The sequence below is a fragment of the Osmia bicornis genome, chromosome 11 (assembly GCF_907164935.1).
Source record: "Osmia bicornis bicornis chromosome 11, iOsmBic2.1, whole genome shotgun sequence".
Lineage (NCBI taxonomy): Eukaryota > Metazoa > Arthropoda > Insecta > Hymenoptera > Megachilidae > Osmia > Osmia bicornis.
In genome coordinates, this window is record NC_060226.1 from 8,582,265 (window position 1) to 8,606,673 (window position 24,409).

At 32.0% G+C, this 24,409-nt stretch overlaps 1 protein-coding gene across 4 annotated transcripts in view; it reads left to right on the forward strand.

The window, feature by feature from the left end:
* Window positions 1-24,409, forward strand: part of LOC114876607 — a 48,578-nt gene that overhangs the window by 19,917 nt on the left and 4,252 nt on the right. For 2 of the 4 annotated variants that reach the window (XM_029188319.2, XM_029188321.2), the window contains 4 exons: window positions 3,027-3,086; window positions 12,924-12,950; window positions 16,869-16,962; window positions 22,325-22,616. In XM_029188319.2, coding sequence (XP_029044152.1) covers window positions 3,027-3,086; window positions 12,924-12,950; window positions 16,869-16,962; window positions 22,325-22,616 — 473 coding nt within the window. The remainder of the gene's footprint in view (window positions 1-3,026; window positions 3,087-12,923; window positions 12,951-16,868; window positions 16,963-22,324; window positions 22,617-24,409) is intronic. The other 2 variants (XM_029188320.2, XM_029188322.2) reach the window with 1 other exon arrangement.

Sequence of the window (24,409 nt, forward strand, 5' to 3'; positions counted from 1 at the left end):
ACCATACAAGTGGGATTTTAATGTTGCACGTCCGCGTGTCATCGATCGAGTTGAAGGTTTTTTTGGCGACAAGAAATTGATTACCTTTCGCTTCGTGTAGCACAAATTGATTGGTTAACCTTATCGGAAGACTATAACCTTTACACGGAAATTATAATAACGATATTTATGGAAATTATTGATTTCTTAAGTAATTAACATGAAACAGTTATTGATTTGTATAATAGAACTAATTCTGTGTCTTTTTTATTTAATTTGTTAATGAAACCTTCATTAATGAACGATTTCTTGCAACCTCTTGCCTCCAATATTTATTAATAACATTGTAATAAACTCTTTCACAGCTGACCTTTATGTCACATTTTTTTTTTTTTATTTCTACATACAAAGCATACTTCCGCACTTTCTTAATAAAAATATCAACCCCATAATATTTAAATATTATTGCTTGCAATAAGGAAGTAAAATAAAATAGTCAATTAGCAACCTCTATCCATGACTCATTGTCAGTATCCCATAGGGAAATAATTTACCCTATTAATTCTCCATTAGCCTTCAATACGAAGAAGAACCCTAATCAAGCCCTCTATAAAGGGATGAATTTGTAGTATTCAGTAAACAATAGATAAAAATGTTTCAAGTATTTCTTTGGTGTTGTTTAATCTATATTTCATGACCGGAAAAAGAAAACAAGATAATTCCTCTATTATTTATATAACTTATTAGAAAAAAACCAGAGCTACATTTATTTCCACAATTATAATTTCGACATCCCGTGGCAAAAGAAGGAGAAAATACTACTTTCAATATTTTGAAGAAGGTTTTGAGGCGTATCTTGATCAATATTGTTCTATGTCTGAGCAATCGCTATTTTAAGTTCACTAACGTTGGCAAATTGCCTATTATTGGCATATATCCATCGAACTATTATTCTCCTATACATTCTTAATGGGGTTGGGCCTGGAGAACATCCTGGTCACTTTTAAAGAGGAACTTTACATCAAACCAAGTTTAACTTTGAAGGCTAATGTTGTCACATAATATACACCGATTTTAATGTCTTCTCGAAATGTACCAGTAATTGTCTAAATTCATTCATTTGATCAAGCAATCACGCGTCTTTTTGAGCATCATCTATAACTAATAAGTAATATAATCACGAGATCTGAATTGACCCCTTTGACCCAACGCATCATACGATCAACAGAAATTTCATTACATATAAATTCTTCTCATTCTCAAAGCATTACGATGTTCAGTTGTGGCCGTTCGTATTATTATGTCTCAGTACTTGAATTTCAAAATAAATTCAAAAAAAGAGATAATATATTTTTGAAAAACTTTATAATAGTAATAAATCAGACCGATTGAAATGTCTGAAAAAGATTAATCTTTAAAAAACGTCTGACGTATTCAAGCTAAATGCATTTTTGTATTTTTGCAAATACTTATCTTTATTTTTTTTATTTTTTAATCAGATAAAATACCGATATTTCAATCCTTTGTCAAAATGGATACATGTGCTTGAATGTCATACATACCACATCCCAGTGGTTTTCATTTCCTTTCTTTTTTTTTTTCAAACTGAATTAAAAAGTATGTCTGAAAACACTGGGTAAATAATTTGAGTAATGTGAAAGAATTGATTGCCAGTAGTACGAGTTGAGTAATATGATTTCAGTCATTAACGAACAAGATTTATGACATGTTTTGCACATCTGTTCCTCTGTCGTCATTACTGTTAAATTACATACGGGACATGTAATGACATATAATGAAATTCTTTCTGAAAAAAATGTGCGAATAATATTTAAAAAGAAAACTTTACCCGTACTATGATATTTTAACACAGAAGTGAACAAAATTTGACTTTACCAGTTTTATTTGCATTCTTTAATTATTTTGTATTTTTATACTTCTTAAATCATTAGACAAGTGTCATTTTTTAAAAGTTCGTTACAATGTGGTTACATAAAACTAATTTCAGGTAGTTAGAATTGTTCTTCTAACGAAGATAAATGAATTTCCAGAACGAACCGAAGTTAATATTGCATAATGGGGCTGGGTCGTTGTGACCCAACGTACGATTTAGAGTTTAAATTAATTTTCTTTCAAATAAAAATATATAAATAAAAGTTTTAATTAGATAAAGAAAATGAAACTCCGATTTCATGTTTTTCTTATCAAAAATTTGCACGTTTCGATTTCCTTTGTGATTTTATAATACCGCAATATTTTATATCTAACAAGTAAATATAACAAACACAAAGAACTTCCATTCTTATCATCTTAGATAAAGCATGTGATATTGCGCTAGAAACACCTGTTAATGACATTTAGTTTAATTGTTTCATACTTAGTTTTACAGTATGTGATAAACAAGTGTCTACGAGTTGAACCTATGCATATTCAAATCGTTGGTTCAATTACGTGTTCGGAAGATTATATTAAATTCTTTAGATACTTTTTGAAAAGATTGAAGAAATTTCCATGTTGCAATTGAATTGTACTTTTTTAAAATAAATGCAAAAATTAATATATAAGTCAATCCCCGATGACATACCAAACATTTTTTAAACATTCATGACACTAACAACAAACTAAAAAAAATTTAAGTAGTAGCACGATTAGTTCAGTATGCAAAAGTTTATTAAAATCTGAGTCGATTACATAAAAAAAACTCTACTTCCATGACTTTATATTTTGATTAAGTTGCATCACGATGCGTTTGTTTCCTCTTTTCCGCTTAAGCTCTTGCGCAGATAAAATGGTGCAAGTAAAAAGCTAAAGAGAACAATAAACACATATTAATTGTTATCCACCGTAACACTCTTATTATTCCGCAAATGACTGTGTTCCATCTGAATATTTATCCGTTAAGCTTGGAAGGTCGTGATTACTTTCTAGGGCGCGTGTGTTTATAACGTGGAGCGCATTAATAATTGCGTTTGAGCAACGATAAAGAAAAAGAAAAAAATCGGGAGACGCAAGTACAGCAGAATGATCTTATTTGTCTTTGGTTTCAGCTCTCTCCACGGCCACCGAGGATGTGGGAGATGGAATTCAAGGGCACGATAACGACACGGGTGAGTACAGTCAATTTTAACGTTATTTCATGATAAATTTAATTTATATTACATAAGGTACACGTTCATTATCTTACGTAGTGCAACGACGGTTTCATCTTACCATAAGATGATAAGTTGATTGTCATTGAAATTGATATTATCATAAATCAAGGTTATTCCGCTTATGACGGTCTCATATGTTGAATTTCAATTGACTTCATAGATTGGACAATTATTTCAAATGCACTTTCATCTTTATCGTCATTATAAATAAATAGGTTAACCCATTCGTACCTAAAGTTGTATATAGGTAGTATTTTGGTAGAGTCCATCAGAGCTGAATAATTTTTTACTTTTTTAAATAAAATAATGATCCCCAATTTATCTATGATCTATAAATTTCCGAACATTTCTATAGGGTCCTATGGGCCCCGTGTGTACTGTGTATGCGTACTCTACACGTGGCAGCCACTATGCTAGTTATGGATTAATTATAAGTGTTTGATTCGTTTAGAAAAATTTGACCTCGAATAAACAAGTATCTCGATAAACTTACGCGTCATATCTGAATTCTAACCTAGTTTGGATCTAAATCAGCCTTATTTTAGGCTTAATCGAAACTTATAGCATAATTAATTTAGAAGTAGGTTTAGTTCGAGTCATTCATAAGTAAATTTAACTCAGGCTTGAATTTAATCTTGCAATAAACTTGTTTTCGTTAATTATATCTAAAGAACGTACTTCAATTAAACGTGGCACAGATTTCATTTAATCTTGATTTGATTTGTACATATTATTATTTACATTATTTATGTTTTAACTCATTTCAAGTACGTACTGATACAAAAATCAAAATTGATATATAACTTAATTAATTTTGACAAAAAATGCTCTCATGCTGTGCTAAGTTTCGAATTATTTTTCAGTATTGTAATAAGCGATGAAATCTTTTTTTCTCCATATCGCTATTTCCCGTAGGGAAGACTACTATTTTCGGTAGAAATTTGAAATTTTTTAATTATATTTTGTCTCTGAGGTAAGTAAACCTCACAAGGTTATCCTAATCCTTCATTAACCCTTGGGCATGTTATTAACCCCACTGTGGACCATGGAGAGAGCAATTTCAATTTAATTTTGTATTTCACATTATTTCCATTTTATAAATTTTATATTGTTCCTTTAAAAATTATTCTTCCAATATATGAAACTCTTTCGTTTAAAAATTATACATTCAACTTTATATTAATATCCTTGTATATGTTGGGTCTCGATTGACCCAGCTTCCGCTTTTCAAGGGTTAACAAAGAGTAAGTACAGTAATGGAAAAAAAATATTGTTCCTTTTTATCCCGAAATTTCTAGCACGCGATCAAAAATAATTCTCGTCTTTCATCGATTATTTGTTAACCTTTAAGGAAATTCCCTACACATCTTATCAATCGTACTTTGATTTCGGACCATGGATATCAAATATGATACATTTTTATTATACTCGAAGAAAAGATCGATAAATCGATCATATAAGAAAGCTCATGGTTTATCGGGCTGATAATTTACGACACGTCAGACACGTTTTTTTTTTTATCGTAATCCTAACCCGTATCTTGATTCTCTTGCATATCATTCCACTATCATTTTGATCGAGGAAATTCGCGAAGGGTCAGATTTAAAGCGGTTACACTTGCCGCGTACACATTTGGTCCAGGGTCGACTAGTTCAGTTCCAAAGTGAACGGTGATTAATACAATATGTAGCACAGTGCAGACGAATGATAGAATTTTTGAGAAAATTCGAAATTCATTCATAAATATCGACATATTGAAATATATTTATGAAGAATAAAATTAGAAATTAAAATTTTACATTAAATTATTCATTTATACTAATTTACAAGTCATCAAACCTCTTATTTTTTATTCAAATTGATTAAAGCACAAATCTTTTAAATTCATATAGGAAAACTTAAATTGAAACAAAGATAAATTTACTTTAATTCAATGAGAATTCTTTTTAGTTTTGACACTTGTAAAAACAGGAATCGTATAATAAAATTATCTGAAGGACATTAACAGCAAAATAAGGGTATGTAAAAATAATGATGGAATATAAGGACTTACAATACAGAATTTAAAAAATCAGTTTTAAGTAACAAAATCCTCAACTAATCGAATAAAAGTCTACATATAACAAATGATATGGGATTACTTACAATTGTGAAGAGGGATTCGTCTTTTCAGGACAATTTCGGGTAACGGATAGGTTATGTCAGTACTTAGGATGAGTGTTCACATCTGTTAACAGAAATATAGGTAAAAAAATATTAAAATGCAGAATGTTAATGTAATTATTAATTTAGAAAACTATTTGTATGAAAGGTGTTACCTATTAATAATTAATAAGACAATCATGGAGAAACACGTGAACGTCTGGCACGCACATCCACCTCGCTAGAAAGCGGAAGTATATCACATAAAACGCGCGTAATTTTGAAATTCAATTCTCTAGATGAAAAGGTGATATAAGTAATAATTAATAAATAAATAAATAATTCAAATATGTACAGAACTAATGAGTAAATGTCCACTGATAAATTTTTCATAAAAATGTAGAGAGAAGTGATACAATAGAATTTCTTACGTTTACCTATGACGTACTATGCATCGGTGTGTTTGTTCGTCAGTCTTCTATCGATGTTCTCAATTGACCAAAGTTGCGCCATTTTAGATATCGTTCGTAACCAGTTGAAAACAATCATTGACCGAGATTTATCGTTTTATCATAAAATATCGCGATGAAAATTGATTTTGTATATCGTTCACGATTGAATGATAACATTTTTTACGTCAGATCAAAAGACATACATAGTTCCATCGTTACGGCGTGTATGGAATATTTGGTTTAGCCTTAGCATTAATCCGTTTTCACGTTTGATCGGATAATGGCACGAAGGTCACATTACAGTATCTGAATATGGTAAATAGATAATTTCTATTGGTAATCTGTTATACCTTGAACGTGAAAAAGTATTCATCCGTCTATGCATAATGGAAATATTTATTCATTTGACTTAAAGAATTTAAATAATGGTTTTATAACCACTTTATATTTTGCAGATTTGCTTAAAGTATTAATCATATTTTTTATTATTGATTTATAAAAGTTCGAAAATGTATTTTTTTAAATTGAAGAAATTATACAGGGTTAAACGTGATTATAACTGGGTTCATGGTGATCTAGATTTATGAAACATAAAACGATGCCAGGGGCGATCGCCTCCTTTCAAGAATGATGAAATTTCAATAGTGTAGAATAAAATGTTGCTTTTGATATTATCATTCAATTTCGCTACGAACTTTCCAACAATCCAATAGAAAATAATAACTGATTTCTATCAGTAGATTAAAGATAATATCATTTGGTTTATACTGCTAAGTCACTTTGTAACTGCTCTTTTAAACGTGTTTTTTTCACTTGCTCAATACATATGTTTTGTTCCTCAGTGGACTTTGAATCGTATACTAAAAACGAATGGATGATTATGATGACCATCTCATAAAGTTTTAAGTTACTAAAAAATTCCTTACATCAATGCGGAAGTGATTACCGCGATATTGAATAAAGATCAAATAGTATTTTCCTATTTTTTTCATTATACCAAACTACGAAAAAATCTCAATGAACGTTTTAAATTTAAATTGTTGCGTTGGAACATGAATCCTTGACCGCTCAAGCGTAGCCCAGATGAAACAGTATGGTGCTCTACGATTTCCTTGTATCGCTCTTTATTTAAAATACAGTCAGTTTGGACAAGGCCACCTGTTTCTACCACAGAAAAATATTTCCGGACTTGAATGGACCTACCTTCATCGTTGATTGCAATTCATGTATATAGATCAGCAGTATCACTTTTGAATCGAGGGAATTTCCGGTTGGCATAAGTATTACTTCCGCTGGAAAAAACGATACATATTAATGAATTGTAAATAGAACATACAAAAATTTATAATAGTAATTATTGTAGATGTAATTATAATTATCATAAAATGCAATATAAGGGCAAAATTTGCCAATAATCAATAACATTATCAATAATATCTATTTAATTCCGTCTCGCTTTCTATCCAATAGAAATTACATCTAATCGGTCGAGGATTAGCAATTCCAGAAAAGATCAAGAAATTAATATGAGGGTGTTTATTTTACTCGGTGATAAAAATTAATTTACTTAAGTAACTAATTTAGCATGAATTGTAATTTGTGATGATAAATAAGTTCTTTGTGGTAACTGGGCCCAAAACCCTAAAAATAAAAGTTGCGCCTAATGCTTATTTCTTGTACGGCAAACATTCATAGTAAAAATCACTAGTTATTTATCAAGTCTTGCTCCAATGGACTATCAGGTGTTCCGGTATATAAACCATTTTCTAATAGAGAAAACATTTAAAAATGAAACAGATGTGTGCCAGACCGTCACGAACGTTTTTTGCTTTACCGATCGAATAATTTTATCTCTAAAGGTTTTAGATTCTTTCAACATGTTGACAGAAGAATATTGATGATAATTAAGATTAGTTTGATTAATGGTATAAATGATTGTTCGATTCATAGAGGTATTAAAAAGCTGTTCTAATTGAGAAAAGTTCATAAATACTAAAACAATACATGTATATACAAAAATGAAAAATCTCCTAGAGTGGATTTTGAAAAAAAATCTTATAATTTAACCCTAGAAAAATGAGTACCTAAGGATTGATTCATAACCAAAACCTCGTATGCGAGTTTGAAGGATATCTACAAAATTGTAAATGGGAGTAAAAAAGTATTACAAATAGGTCAAATTATCCCTATTCTCTATTCCCAGTGCAAAAGTTATTATATTTTAGTAAAAGTATTATATTTTATTGCAAACAGTATCTATTGTATTATGCATGTTTATAATTCATCTCTGAATGGTAATTTATTTTGAAGATAAGTATGTACAAGATAACATACTGCGTAATATTTTCATACTTACCCGCTGCTTTGTGTAAAAATATTGGTTTGATAATGTGAAAGTAGAGAAATTGATTACATCGGTAGGTGATAATTCTTTATCGATAAGGCTGCGTTACAGCACCGACGAGAGACTGTTACATTAACAGTTAATAAAGTCTCTCGCCTAATAAACTTTTTGCTAAGGTTAGGTTAGGGTCACTCTCTGCATTACCGATATAGCTCGGAATAAGATTACACTAATGATAAGTAGTCACTGCATCACTGCTTGAAATCCGCGAGATTCTCTAAGTAGATGGCACTACCAGTATTGCTTTCAGAGCACTGAAAGATGAAGGCATTCTTTTCTGTTCATTTTTATCTTGATTACTTCTGATGCACTAAATGCAATTTAATATCTTTATTTGAAGCATGTGATGGATACATAATGTTTTACTAGCTTTAATAAATTGGAAAAGATCACTATTGTAGAAATAAGAGTGTTCATAGGGCCATTAGTAGGTACTATTGATTTACCGCTAGGTGATTAAAGTAATTCAAAGTTCTGGTGGTCTTGTTGAAATACGCAAAAAGTAATTTCTTCTACAATTTGCTAATGAACCAATCACTAACGCTTTTCTAGCAGATCTTTGACGTAGACGTGTAATTATAGCGATTTAGAGATGGTATAACATCTCTGAATTGTTGTAATTATCAATTTTAACGCTTTAACGAACTATTATGCTATTATATGGGTTACTGTTACTTTAAAACGTTCTATCCGATGAGTCATGGTACCTAATTGCTTATTTTACAAAATAATTTTCTGTTTTATCAGTTGCGTTGTTTGTTGCCAGATGGCGCAGATGGCACTCTTTTAAATGCATGCATTAGTATAAGAAAGAAAAGTGTAAAAATAAGACTTGTAGAGTTTTTCAACTTATCCTCCAAATCTTATGATATAAAAAGTGGTTTGTGTTATTCCTCGTCTGTAACTGCAGAGAAAAATAAACCTTAAAGATGTCGTGATAAAACACAGCAACGTGAGGAGTAAGTAAAATAAATATTATATGAAAAAAGAAAGGTGTAAATTATTTTTGGTATTCAGTTTGTACGTTTTGAGGCACATTGTAAGAGAGTTGGTTAACTTTAAGTTTTCATAATGTGTAATCATGAACCTGCCTTGAAGATTATTTTACAATTTTTAAGCTTCATGATTATGTTTACATTTAAATGTAACATAGAAAAAATGAAGCTGGTCATTATCGCCATTTAATACCAGCGTAATAGTAGTTCAATTGTCGATTAACCTCTCGTTCAACCGAACAATCAACATTAGTTTACCGCCAGCTGCTTAAATATATTCCCTGGGCACGTGACTGTCACACGCGTGGCATATGCAACGTATCCATTACTCGAAAGTTCTATTTCTTTTTTTTATTAAAGAACCTAACAATTTTTTACTTCCTTTTTAACACTATCACATTATAAAAACTAATATGGGTGTAGAAAGATGTCAGTATCAAACAGTTATTCTATATATAGTAGCTGTTCGTTGTTTAATAGGTTAGGATTTTATTCAAAATGGTGGTATAATTTGATTCAAAAGTATTGAATCTAAAAATAGTTAACTTTGTATTAGAGGATAGTTTTGTATTTCGATAATAATGGATTCAATTTAGGGAAAATATGTCAAGTCCTAAAGAACTATCAAATGTATAGTTTTAAAGATCCTTAAATGTAAGTTTTGAAAATCTTTTTTTTTAACCCATTTTCTCACAACTTTCTATTCGTTTTTCATGGAGAATTGGTAGCAAAATGATGGAAGGCCATAGGAATATTTGAAACTTGAGTTTCATTTATTACAAACTACCAAGTCTCATCAGTTGTAGACGGCTTAGTGCGTAGAGAATCAATTAGAAGCAATTAGTACCGCTAAACGGGAGACTTGCTACCGAACCTTGACAGTGAAACACGAAACGCTCTAATTCATACAATTTCATGGAAAAACTGCAAATAAAACAAAACATTAGTTATGGTACACAGAGCTACGCGACTAATTATTAAAATAAACCTAATCTAATTAACACGTTTAATACCGCGGGGCCATCGGTGACCGGCACCAACTAAAGAAAAGGTTAAACTTTACTTCAGGGGACACCAAATTTTCGACATTTTTGTTTTTTAATCTATAGTTTTTGATGCGTAGAATCTAAAAATGCAAGTCTTAACTTTAGGAATCCAATGGTTAAAAAGTTATAAGCATATAAAGTACGACATTTTTAGTGGGTTGCTACGTTACTGTAGCAACGTGTTTTGAACAAAATAATCAATGAAATCAGTTTATTTGTTATTCTACATTTCTGAAAAATAGAGACAAATAAATTTCAACAGTTATTTGTTTTTATACTTCTCTATCCTTCACCGTAGTGCGATAAGACAAGACTGTTCCATCAAAACATTTTTGCAAAACAAAAAATTTCATACAAAATTTATCTCCTTAATGAACCAAGGGTAATAAAGTTTTTTTTGTGAAAATTTAATCATTTCTTTTTAAGGCATATTTCGAATTGCGTTCAAAGTCCACGATTACATAGCTGTTTCAGCCAGTGGGTGAAATTTGGACGAGACTCGATACACATACTGTTAAATGAAACGTCTGCAACAGATATAACAGATTTCACTGATTTTTCCCGACATCGATGAGGATAGAATGAACGGTAGCCAAGCGTGAATGCCAGAAAAGATCTGTGCTGTGTCGAGATTAGAATCACCCAGACAGATATTCCAATTTTATCTAAATACTACGTAGAATGAAATCCTTAATTAAAACCGTCGCTTAGCGACAACATTTGAGAGATCCTCTTTAATATCTCGCTTGAAGGTAAATATACGTTTGATAAAAAGAGAAGAATAGCGTTTATTGACACGCTGTCTGTCGCGACAGACCGGGCCAAGAACTTCGCAAAACGCCGCGTCAGCTTGGATGGACCAGTGCCCGACTTTCTTATTTACCTCGACCAGTAGTACATACGTATTATGGAGTACAATAACTACACAGTTTGACCCTCTAAGACAGGTATGTCCACAAAAATACTGGGGCACCCTGGTGGTTCAGGGTGCCCCAGTTTGCCACGAGATAAGTTTGGAGGTAGAGATGACAACAATGGCAATATAAGTGGAAGAAAATGTCTAGACTCGTCTATATCGTACTTTTTGTCTTCCTTTTTCAATATTCGCTTGTATGACTATTGGCGTAGCTAGGACCTTTTTTCGGGGGTGGGGTAAATTCATACAATTTTAGAATGTTAGAATTTGAGAACCTCGTAGTTTTACACTTCAAATTCTTGGACAGCATTGTGTTAGACCAGACAATATTTATTTGTTAATAATTATAATAGAATAGTTAATTAATCAGCACCGTGTCAGAGGTACTATAAATATAAATACAGTTTATATTTAAATGCTGAGTAGCTGAGAATATTGAAGGGGTTTTTAGGTGTCGGTCCTCTCGAAAGTACTTCTGGTGCATTCAAATATAAACTCAGAAGCCAGGTCACAGCTCGAAAATAATCCCGAGCATTTTAGGAAGACACTATCGTTTTTAGAGCTGTATGACCCTTGCTTCCAACTGTCCCGATTTCATTGACATTCATCCTTCGAAAAATTCTACGAGGCGATTCATTTAATTTGGACCCCTCGATTATTTTCGTTGTCAGTAAACCGATCGAAATTTTTGTTTCTGTTTTTTGTCACACAGTATATGATTTCAAAAGATCTTCAAGATATCAACTTTTGGCTTTTTCTATGTCTTTCTCTTTTGAATAAGTTTTCACAGTTACTTTTAACTTTTTGTGGATATCCCTGTAGTCTTCTTTTGTCTGTTGACATTTGGATGGTTACAGGGTCGAAGAAGACCCAATAGTAAATACCATAAAATGGCAGAATTTACAGGTTCACTGTTCTGATTTCGAAGACCCCTAAGATTTTAACACTTAATTCCAGTTATTTAAGAAATGGGTGACCCAGAAATGATGACTTCCGATCGTCATCTTTATAAACGGTAGCCATTTGAGTTTTAAGTTTAGATGGAAATTTTCATTGATGGCCCCAGGTCCCATGGTTAATAAACTTGATTGAAACATTAAAATTTATTCTAAATAAAGTTAAATAGTATTTAATCAAAGGTTTATAAGGGGCAAAAGTTCCATTTCAATTTGCACAAATATTTTAATAATTTGTCATCAACTACAGACACTCCATGTATTTCTTTACTTTTTTTGGTGATTTATAAGAATGATATCTTTCGTTAAACGATAAACGAAACAGTGATGTTGTGATTTGTCCAAATTTACAGGGTATAAAGGGTGAAACGTTTAATTTGAACATCTGAAATAACACTTAAATCATTCACTGTAGGAAGAAATTGGTTCATAACAAAATAAAGCGTTATTAAGGGGACATATGGTACGTGTATCGTTTCTTTCGTTGCCTTACTTTATTCCGGAGATATCCAGGTCACCTTCGATGTTTTCAAATGGAATAGCTCACTTTTTATTTCACATCTCAACTGAATATCAAATATAAAATTATGCTTTTCTTTTATTACATATTTTCGAAATAAATAATTCAACTCAATGAAATAAAGAGACCTTGCAGCAAATAGGGAGATCTAGTTATAAAAGATTAAACTTTCTCGTTTCTCAGTAAAAAAAAAAAAGTGATTACAATTGATCTTCAATTATCTCTGAACAACCCTATCCCCTCTGGTTCTGTTAATAACGAAATCTGATATTCTTCGTGAGGATTACATTAGTAGCGTATACACTCATTCTTCTTTTCTGTCGGTGAGCCATATTAATTTCAATCGTTTTTATTGTTTCAGAGTCCTTGCGATTCTTGTCCCATCTTGGTGAGTGATATTTTATTAATGCGTTAGCAATTACTTGCCTGTCGAATGAATTTCATCGAAAACATTTTAGAAAAAAAAAGTTTCAATGAGATGTAACGTACGATCGGTCAAATAATTTTCTCCCTATAGTAATTTAATTTTCTTAATCTATTTTCATCGTTCGATCACTAGGGCATGGTTGTATTAGGGGTCGTACTATATTATTAGGTCGTTGCATGTTAAGTGGCTGACACGATTTGATGACATAAAAATACCCTGAAATAACTCTTCTTCTATATCAATTTAAAGCTTGAAATTTTCTAAAAATTATCACGAACACGTTTCATTTATATTTTTAACCATTGAACTCCGGAGTCTAGGTCAGTTGGGATCCAAACCTATAAAACATATACAAGAATATCAACTTAAAAAATTGAATAATGTAAAATTTGAAAGATGAAAATAATATGAAGTACAAAATTAAGTTAAAATTGGGGCTCTCTCGATGGTCCGTCGTCGGAGAATTAATACAAAATGGTTGCTTCTCAATTATAGCAAAATAACAACTAAATTTGATGACATAAAAGAACGACAAAATGGCACTTATGGCACAAGTTGACACATTATAAGTGGCATTTTACATTAATTCCAAATCGTCTGAAAACAACAATATATTATCAAATTGATAGAAAAAGATAAGATTTAAATAAATCAGACGGATAGATAATTTACTTATGGGATTATGTTGGTCGCTGTCAATGATTAGATCAATGATCTCCACCAAACTCGATAGCTGTAATTCTATTTTCGACTGGCTGCTAAACTAGGAGGTTGGATGCCTCGAAATAACTTTAGGGCGGTAACTCTCCATGAAGCCGATCAATTGGTTTCTAATTGAAGAAACTTTCCGCGGTATAGAGCCAACGGTTCCACGGTCCGAGCACGTGACATTTATGTGATGTCTGACGTCAATAAGATCGAGAATATACGAAATTTGATTTTGACAGAAGATAAGAGAAATGAAACGACAGGGTTCGTCGGGATTTTGCGAAAATCTCAAGGTTCTTAAATCTTAGTGTATATTTTTAAAAATCTTCTATAAAGTTTCTGTTTCTGTAACTTAACCCTGGAAAAACTAAGCAAGGTTGTCGTTGAGCCAAACAATTAACAAATACATTCTCTTTTCTCATGTTTATTTTTAAGATTTCTGGGACTCTGGGACTATTAAATCTGAGGTCCCCCTTGGTTGATAAATTTGATTAAAAAATTGAAATTTATTCTATAAATATTAAATAACATTTAGACGTAAGAAAGGGGGCAATAGTAAAAAAAATTTATTCAATATTTTTCTACCCTCTGAACAGTGAGATCGGTTGTGGCCCCTCCTCCTCGAGTCCAGCAATTAAAAAACATGGAAAATATGTTATATTTCTTATCTAAAAAATTTCCCCAAAATTATGAAAATTATCATGTTTACGATATAAGTACTTAAGAAATGATCTTAATTTCGTAAAAATATTATTTAAAGAAGAATCAATTTTTATTGGGTAAAGGCAAATGTTTTAGAGACTTTGTTTTCAACAATCATGCATAACGTCATGGAAAAACACGAATTGACGACATCGTTTTAAATGAGCTTTGTAGAAAGTTGACGTTAAACATGAGGAGAACTGGCAGAAGGACTTGACGTACATCATACAATTTTGGATCATAGATATACATAAGCTTAATATAGTTTCCAATGTAGGTGGCTGGATATCGCAGCAACTTAGAACGTAACAAGAATTACTGCGTTCATTACTCCATTTTCTCGGTACAAGATTATTTATAAACAGAATGAAAATATTATATCGTAAAAAGAAGGTTCAGAACAATAGTCGTCGCATAAAGTCTATAGTAGACTCTCGTTATATTGCCAGGTTATCATAGTTTATGAAAATTAATAAATATTCCTACAGATCTCTTGGCGGCAATATAACGAGAATGTACAGTATCTTTTAGAATGTAACAGTTGACTTCATATATGTAGAGAAAAGCCCAAGATATTTATTTATTTATCAGTTAATTTCATCTCCTTATTTTTCAAGTATTCAGAGGTTCAAAGCAAACTTAATTTGCTTATTTGTAATTGTCCAATTAAAAATGTGTGTCGAATACTGAAGTTTTCAGAGAGCAGCTTTAAAACATCTTTTAGCGTCTGTATATTTTGATCATCGGCCAATACGCTTTTCTATAGCTCGTGAAAATTATACATTTGCGTCAGAAGGTTCTTTACGTCTTCAAACGAGTCGTTATAGATAGTCCGGTGTAAAAGCTTGTTCGTTTCAACGCTGTTTACTTCCGAGTATCTGTTGAACATAAAGAAACATCTGGTGGCAGTGACATTGTTGGGGAAAAAAGAATAGATGATACTATTAAACGTAATTAGTATACAAAAAGAATGTTTGTACGGTTGATGCACGTATGAAAATACAGGAAGCATTCAAATTATTGTGCTAAAACGACAATTGGAATTTTTCAAATGGTTTTAGTATTGAAGGTCTTACAAAGAAGGCTTAAGTACCATTATTATTCTTTGGTATGTTACATAAAAGTCATTTGAAAATATATCTGCAAAAATATTGCAGAGTGTATTAGAGAAAATATATAACAAATTTTTAATTTTAATTTTTCGTCTTTAATTATTGGCAAGGGTAATACTACTGATATTGGTATAGTATTAATAGTGATATTCCTAGTGGTATTGGTATTGGTAATAATATTAGTATTAATATTGGTATTACCATTGGTATTGGTAGTGCAACGTAATTTGAAAAGAAGCATTAGCCATAGATATTGATTAGTTCGTTTTGCAGTAGGGATGGACACCCTCGAACTGAATCATACAGAATGATTTCGTAATGAAACGAACGTGTTGATCTCGTGATACACGTGTGTACCTGACAATGATAGATTGATGCTGAATGAAATCAACAATTTTCAATCACCACCAATTTTCAAACAGAGTATCATCGTTTTATTACGCTTCAGACATTATTTCTTTTATACTTGTTCTCCGACCTCTAACTGACTGTCACTAATCTTCCTAATGCTTTTATCTGCCTATCGTAAGCACACGTTATTAATTTGTTTCCCGATGGAGACGTACAATCGACAAGGGATTATGACAATCTTATACATAGATCGAATTAAATTGTTAAAAATAAAATTGATCGTTCGAAGACAAGCTTTATTTTTGTGCGATGCAACGTGGATTTGTACACAAAGGATTAGTTGAATTTAATATTTTATTTTATCAGTGAATTTGACTTTTCAATAATGTGACAGAAATAAATTAATTAGTACCGGATCAATGATAGGTCTAACGATACCATCTGATTTTCTTTACGTGGGTTAAAGTAGAATTGTTTTTTGTTTAATAATTTATCGAGAAAATCATTTTTAACGTAACGAGGGTCTTTATAAACGCCTACTTAGGTTGGTCATTAATAAATGGTATTTTAGCGTCTTCAATGATTCAGAAATAACGGGACCCCTACTACTAGTTCATTGATTAGATACTTTAACAATGAACCGTAGTTAATCAGTGTAGTGAAAAAAGGTATTTAAAAATAAACAACCAACGTCATGATTATGGTAGACTTGACGCTTTGTTTGACGTCATATATAAAACCTTTGCCACGTATAAACGGCGAAGGCAGATGGTTTTAAAATCAATAATCGAAGATGAATTAAGATTATATATGAAACTTATATGACGCCATCATTTTTATAACGTCATAATCGTAGGTATAGTTTTATCTCTCGCGATGATGTTTTGCCCTTTTTCTTAATCTGACAATGACAATCAACATGTTTAACTTCCTTATTGTTTCGCATCCAATGATAAATAATAACATGATATTTTATGTTATACAGCTTATGCTTTTATTTATGCAGATCCACCAGCCGACAGCGTATACATGATATGCGGGGTGCTGATCGCGTTGGTGTTAGTAGGGGTCATCATCGTCCTACTGGCTGTGACGATCAGGTAATATAAGAAAAAAAAAGAAATGGAAATTTTTTATTCTACTTTTCACTCTTCTGTTATATTCTTGCACGTGCATTGCAAAATTCAGATAAATTAACCCTTTATGGTCAGAAGCTCTTCAATTGAAAATTAATTAATATACATCCCATCAATTTTCAATTTATTAAATTTAAATTGATTTCTATATTTTCATAATAGACAACGAGACCTGTTGCAATAAAATTAATGAATGATCGAATTCCAATCATGAAGGGTTAATCAATTATTTTCTTAGATTGAAAATTTAACATAATTTCTTATTTATAAGCTTGAATTATTCAATAGTATTATAAACGGAGAAAAAATTATTCCGTCTACTTAATTTCAATAAGAAAAAGAAAACAGAGCAAGGAAACAACTTCGAGAGCTTCTTTGGAAAGCATAAAGTGAAAAAGGAAAAGGAAATAACATAGATATGGATCGGTTTGATAAATCAGATTAATTGAACAAGTTCCTAAATGGATCGACGAAGGAAGAAGATCTGGAATTATTGAAAATAGAAAGTTTACAATTGGATGCTCGTTTCAAGCATTAATCGTAGCTTAATTGGACGTACATGAACAAATTGCGTGCATTCATCTACTAAAGTTCAATCCAATTAAGGCCACCGTTGACTAATTTTTCTTCTGGGTATCTATTTTTCAATTGATTCACCTGTAAATGGATTATTGTATTATTAGCATCGTATCATCAATTAGCCAATTTAATAGTCGAAGATGACTTCAATTTGAGTACAAAGATGTTAGCTTTTTAATAACAGAATTTAAAGGTAACTATGTTGTATTCCACGAAATCCTAGGGAACCCTAGGAATCCAACTAAAATTAATTATCAAACTCTAATTTAAATCGGAAGTCTTAAGCGCCAGAACTCACAGGTTGAATAAATAATTCAACAGTTATTTTTCTTTTTCGATGATTCCTAAGTATCTTTATCACTAGATAAGGAAAACTGTAAAACAATAAAAACGTTTCGTGGAAAGTGATGACTTGACTAGGGAAGCGTATCGTAGAGACTCGTCGAACTTATAAAGAGATTATCAACAACGGTGAGTTGAATTCGAAGGTCACACGTGAATTTGCATGAGTAAAATGTGAAAATCCGTTAGCCAATTTCATTGTATCTCGCAATAAAGGATTTTATCTTGGATTTACCCAATTGTAAGTTTTCCTGTCGAACAGCATCGTGATTGAGATTATACGGAAAGGTTTCTCCATACATCGAATACCGCAATCGATAAAAATACATTTCTTCGTATTTTCGTTTTATTCACTTGAGCAAACTTCGCATTCAGATTTTATCCAGGTACATTCATTGCGATACGCTTTCCATGAAAATATACTCTATTCTTTTCTCTATGCGATACTTAACGCGTTCATCTTTCTCTCTTCATTGTTTCTTTACGTTATCTGGTGAGTTTGTCGAAATACACGATTCGTGAAAGAGATAATGCAAAAATATATTTCATACGGAAAGAAGTGTTCCAGGTAACGAATTGTTAATACTTTCGTAGGCAATGATTATATATATATCTATTTTTTTTTTAAATTAGAACACACACTTTTAATCGTGAAATCATTTCATTTTTATAACAATTTTTTTTTATTTATTACAAAATAAAAAATAATATTCTATTGATGGAATTGTTCACCCCTGTTCTCAGGGCTGAATTAAGGGATAGGTCTAAAGGGGGCTACAGCCCCTGGTCCCACTTTTCAAGGGGACCTGGTTATAAACCTTCCATTTACTTTGTCAAGAAATTATAAATGAAATCTTTTTTTCGCTATTGATATTAATTGAAAGCATTCAATGAATGATAAGAATAATCAGCAACTTGAATAATCCAAACGCCAATAGACGGAAAACACATTTTCTAAGGATTCCACTGATTGACTCACTTCAAGATTTCCCCCAGTTATTACGTTTTTCTGTTTAGTAAAATTATGTAAATTAACGTTAATTGGCGGAAAAAAAAATATTTACATTCGTCTTCGTATTTGTTTTTCAAATAGGTTTAAACACGAATCTGCGTTTTCAGAAACAGGATGTTAAACGTTAGAACAAAGAAATACTGTTAGATTTATAGTGAGCAGTAAGTTGTAACTTACTATTGTAAACATTATGAATCGTCACGATTGTTATATTTCATAAAAAAAATTCTTTCTGTATCTGGAGGAGCAAAGTTCGATGGATTGTTCGTTTTAAATTTTCAGACGCGTTATTTTTTCCATGCCTGAAAGATAACAGCAGTTATTACTTAAATCAGTATTTGTTTCACACAGAATAATAAACAGATATTTTTTTCTTTTTGTTTGATTATTTGTTCATTCAGTTTGAAATTTTAATCATAAGATTTTTACATTCTATAGTTTCACCCAAATTTTTATCTCAAAATTGAAAAATTCCAAAATTCCAAAATTGTCGACACTGTTGGTAAAATTAAAAGATCTGTCCCATCGCAGACAAAAAACTCCAGTTACGCCAATGATTAACAGCAACCGCCTATAGATAAGAGATGCGAACATATGTATAAAAAGATTATAGTCAATCTGATTGAAATTCACCAAATATAGAGTAGAAAGTACTTTCGAGTACAGTAAAAGCGTGAATTGATTAAACTTGAATTCAACAGATACGAAACCCGATAGACTAAGTCAGCAGATACAGAAGAAAGTTTCCACACAGTTTAAATCAAGTTCGTCGAATGTCGACTAGGAAAAGAAAAGTACCATTTAAAAAAAAAAAAAATTAATCAACCTATCACTTTTTTTCCTATTTTTGTCTAGATCAATCTATAATAAATGTCCACCATTTCTGCTATAAGTCTGACAGTATATGATTGATGAAAAGGTCAGCTTTCAATTTCTTTTTCTCTTTGTTTTTCTCTTTACTTATAAAACTTTTTCGATCATTTCGAAACTACATACTACTCTCCCTTGGGAAAATCAATTCTAAATTTCAACGATCAATTCTGAAACTCCTCGTGACTTGGTCAAATGCCAAAATCTTTTCAGCTTTCTGTTGATTGAATCGAATTTGGTCTTCCTTGTTTGCTTGATTGCAAAATTTCATATTCTATTTTCGATGAATATTAGAAAGTTATTTTGTACAGTCTGACGTCTTATTAAATTTAATTTTCGTTAAATTTGAAATTTTTACTCCGGATTAATAATTATTTTATAAAATGATTAGCATTATCAATTTTTAAAATTTTGGAGATTAAACATCATTAGGGATATTGAACAATTATCTTTCAAGTACCATTTCTGAGACAAAATATATATTTAACAATATTAATTAATTTGTTCGATACGCGGAAACAATTGAGTGAGATGATGAAATAATTGTAATCGTAATACGTACTCTGAAAGTTCAAGTGATAAAAAAGTTGAGCGGATATGATAGTTAACAAATGGATTCATATTAGTCATCGAGTTGCACTTCATACAGATAAATTAATCATACATTATCTCTGATTATAAATTTATTTTATAAAGGTACCGTTCTCGAACCAATTACGTTGATATTAAAATACGGTACCTCAGTATTTATGTTCCAAAGTTTACTTACATGTGTTTACATGTATCAAATATCGGGATAGTTGAACTTTATTTTACAGGTACATGGAAATTTCGGACTTTTTTTCATTTTTATGCGAACTTGGTACACTTAACGCGATAATCCAGGTAGTTTTGTAATGTAGCCACATTGTGTGTACACACCCAAGATAAGAATAGATACTAATTAAATAGACCACGCGAATACACCCACCCAATTTTCCCCTTCTGTCTAAGTGGTTGTCTATTCACTATCAAGTTATATTTTGGCATAATAAATTATTTCAACAAAGCATTTTAATTTTGTTGAGTAAGGGATCACAAGTCTGTTGTGTAATATTTACAATAGAAAATAGTAGTGGTTCCAAAAGTTTATTATACAATTCTATATTTTGACTTCCCACTTTTGACCTTAAATTTCATTAAAAGTTTGCAAAATAATTGATAATTTAATAATCATGATAAATTTCAAATAAATCCATCGATCTATCGATACATCTGTTAGATTATTTCTTGTTTTCTTTTAAAAAAATCATTTTTAGATTGACGCCACTAAGTAAGAAATAATACTGGGCTTAATGGATATCTTCTAAATGTAATCAAGATTATTGGATTTAAAACGATCAAAAATTCAATTATCAAGATTTTATCAAACGCAGAAGGATGTAGATATATTACAAAGTTACAAATATATATATATATATATATATATATATATATATACGTTGATAGTTTTGATTATGCTATTTCCAAGAGAACGTTATTGCTTTGAAAAAATCATGCATCGTTCGCAACTGGCTTTACCGACAACTTTACCGGAATGACGACGATGAAACAGTTCGGGCAAGCGTGTACCGTTCGAATTTCACGTAACGCGTAAGCCGATTGGTCGATGCTCAGGATTCTCTCCAATCGGAGCGGCGCCTATCTGTGACGTCACTTGACGGTATATAATAGCGCGGCGCGCCATCATCTGGCTCAGAGCTCGGTTGGCTTTGAAATGAGCGAAGCGTAGTAAATTTTTCTGTGAGTTCTGGCAGCTCGCGCGCCCTTCGGCAGTGAGAGAAGCCGGGTGGTGGTTCTTCGATACCGAATAATAGTTCGTTCGTTCGGCGGTTCATAATAAAATCCCGGTGTCGTTCATTAACGGTACGGATTTTCTGAAGCTAGTCATCCGAACGCACGCGTCATCGTTTATAGTGAGCACGTAAACGAGAACATTAGGAGCATGCATTGTAAAATACGTCAGTAGTAAAGAAGTAGAGGAAAAAGGTGGGCTAAAAGCACAGGAGTATCGAAACAAAATTTTCATCAGGTTAATTGATACATTAAACAAACACGATTCGAGCCAACAACTTGTTTCCCCGTGTGATACAACGTGTATTTACGACGAAGGCTTATGATTAATTAAAAAGAAAAAAGAGAAAAGAATTTTGAAGAGAAATCCATTGAGAAAAGTGAAAGAGATAAAAAGAGAGAGAGAGAATAAAGACTGACAAGGAGCAAAAATTTTGCCAGAAGAATCACCGCTATTTATTTTCTATAAAGAATAATCAAATTATCTCTCGGGTTTACCTAGTAGACCCCTGTATATTTTTTTTTTCTTCAAGAAACTATCAGAATTCTCGATTCGTTCGAGAGTTCTACCATAAACAGCCTGAAAATTTCTTCGCAAGTTAAGAAGAGGCTCTCGAAGCTGTACCTGAAATACAAGAGAAAGATGGTCGGGAGCAATGGAACTATGATAGCGATTCGTCTTGTCCGTAGCAAATTGCGGAAACGAGAGGATCACTCGAACGCCGTACATCCGGAACCGGCAGTAGTACAGACAGCTACGACGCCGCCGGTCTCGACGATCGTCTCATCCTCTTATCCTGTCGAGGGTTGTTGCACTCAAACGTCTACGACCACGATGTCAACGGATCTGGGGAACAACACAAGCATCGAACAGGATACCGTTTACGCTTCGGCCAATCCGACTGATCAATTCGTCTGGCAGTTTCCGCCTCCTTATCCACCGCCACACACACCGGCGCAGTATGCGTTGTACAACGACCAGGTTGGTAAAACTGTCTTTTTTATTTGCTCCCACTTATAACCTATATTTCCTGTACACTTGGATTCATCTGGTTTTCCCAAAGGATAAGGATGGTCTTTTCCTGATTGAACTTAGAGTGGACCATAAATGGATCCACGAATTTTCTTTATGTATCAACAGTAAACGGTCATCAAAGGGCTGACCGTGCCCAACATGGCTTTCTCTTTTAAAACCTATGAGGTAATTTAAGAGAGAGCAGACACGGTCTTCCATAGGAAAAGTTTTTTCAGAAAAAATCTGCTTACGAGAACCGGTAGATTGTATTTAAGGCCGTTGACGAAACAAACTTGTAATATTGAAGAGTACAACGAAACGAGTCTACGCGTTTCTCTCTTGGCGGTTGATCTCTCTATCCCATGCTACTTTTTACTTGATGTTGCAGCAACCAGTAGAGCTAGTATTACCAGATTCGACTAGTTTATTCCTTACTTCAAAGAACTATTTGGTTATTATAATAATTGCTGATACTGTCTTCTTTCACTGCATTTGTTCCTTGTCCCATAAGTGCCATTTTGTGATACTTTTATGTCATTAAAAATCATCTCAGCAACCATTTTTTAAAAGAGCAACAATTTTTAATGGCGGACCATGGAGAGTTCTGATTTGTATTTCATATCATTTTCATTTTCTAACTTTTACACTGTTCCTTTTGGGTCGCGAATTTTGTTTTCTAACAAAAACTAAACACAAAGGTTTTAGATAAAGGTATGGACAAACAATGTCGCTCGCTTTGAAGGATAACAGGAAATTAGCTATGTTTTTAACCGCGTCGGCTTTGTTGTGTACGATGTATACTTCCTGCATTCCTAAACTGATCGATTCGCGTAGTACTATAGACAATTTCTTACCCTCTTGTTACATATATAGACATATTAATCTATTAGGGTGCATATACCCCGATCAATACGAATCATTAATTAAAAACATTTTACTTAAAAAAACATAGCCGGATCAAACAAAAATAATTTGTTAACAATAATAAATTCAATAGTTACTGAATTGATGACCAACATTTTAAAAAGCACAGCCAAATTAAAGACAGAAACTTGTTGAAACAACAAATTCATAGACATAGTCATAAATATAATTTTTATTTTAAAAGAAATAGAATTTTCGGCGCCTTAGTAAAATTAAAAATAAACAGAAATCTGTTTTAAAATAACGTAACAGACAGTTATTTTCGTTGCAATTTTACTTGGAAGGCGCCTCGCACCATGTGACATCTGACATTTAATATGTATTCTGTTCAAAGGTATATGTCGCTAAAATAAGCAAATTAATTTTTCTTTTTATTAAATTGTATTATCAGCATCATCTTAATATTCGTTTCAGTCTCGTAGTCAAGTTAACGTATTCTAATGTACATACACGAAAATTGACCGTATTTTAGAATCATTTGTTTACGTAACTGAGTTAGTTTCTTATCAACGAATAATTTTGTCTCTTTTGATCAGTTCTTTTCATATTACGAGCACGAATTGTGCTCGGGAGGGTCAAATGAGGGTGCTACTAGGTTACCATAATTACTCTTCAAACGTACATAAGAAAAATGAAACTAGTAAAGATTTTTGTATTTAGTTAATATTTTCGCTAAAATATTACGTAATTGACGCTTTTGTTGTACAGAAATAAGGTATAGTCCACGTATAAAAGACTTATCAACGTTCCAGGATAAAGCCGGTGACGGTAAGACCTTTGAAAATTGTAGTTATTAATAATAGTCGATGGCGCTATCGATCCTCCAAGGACGAAGC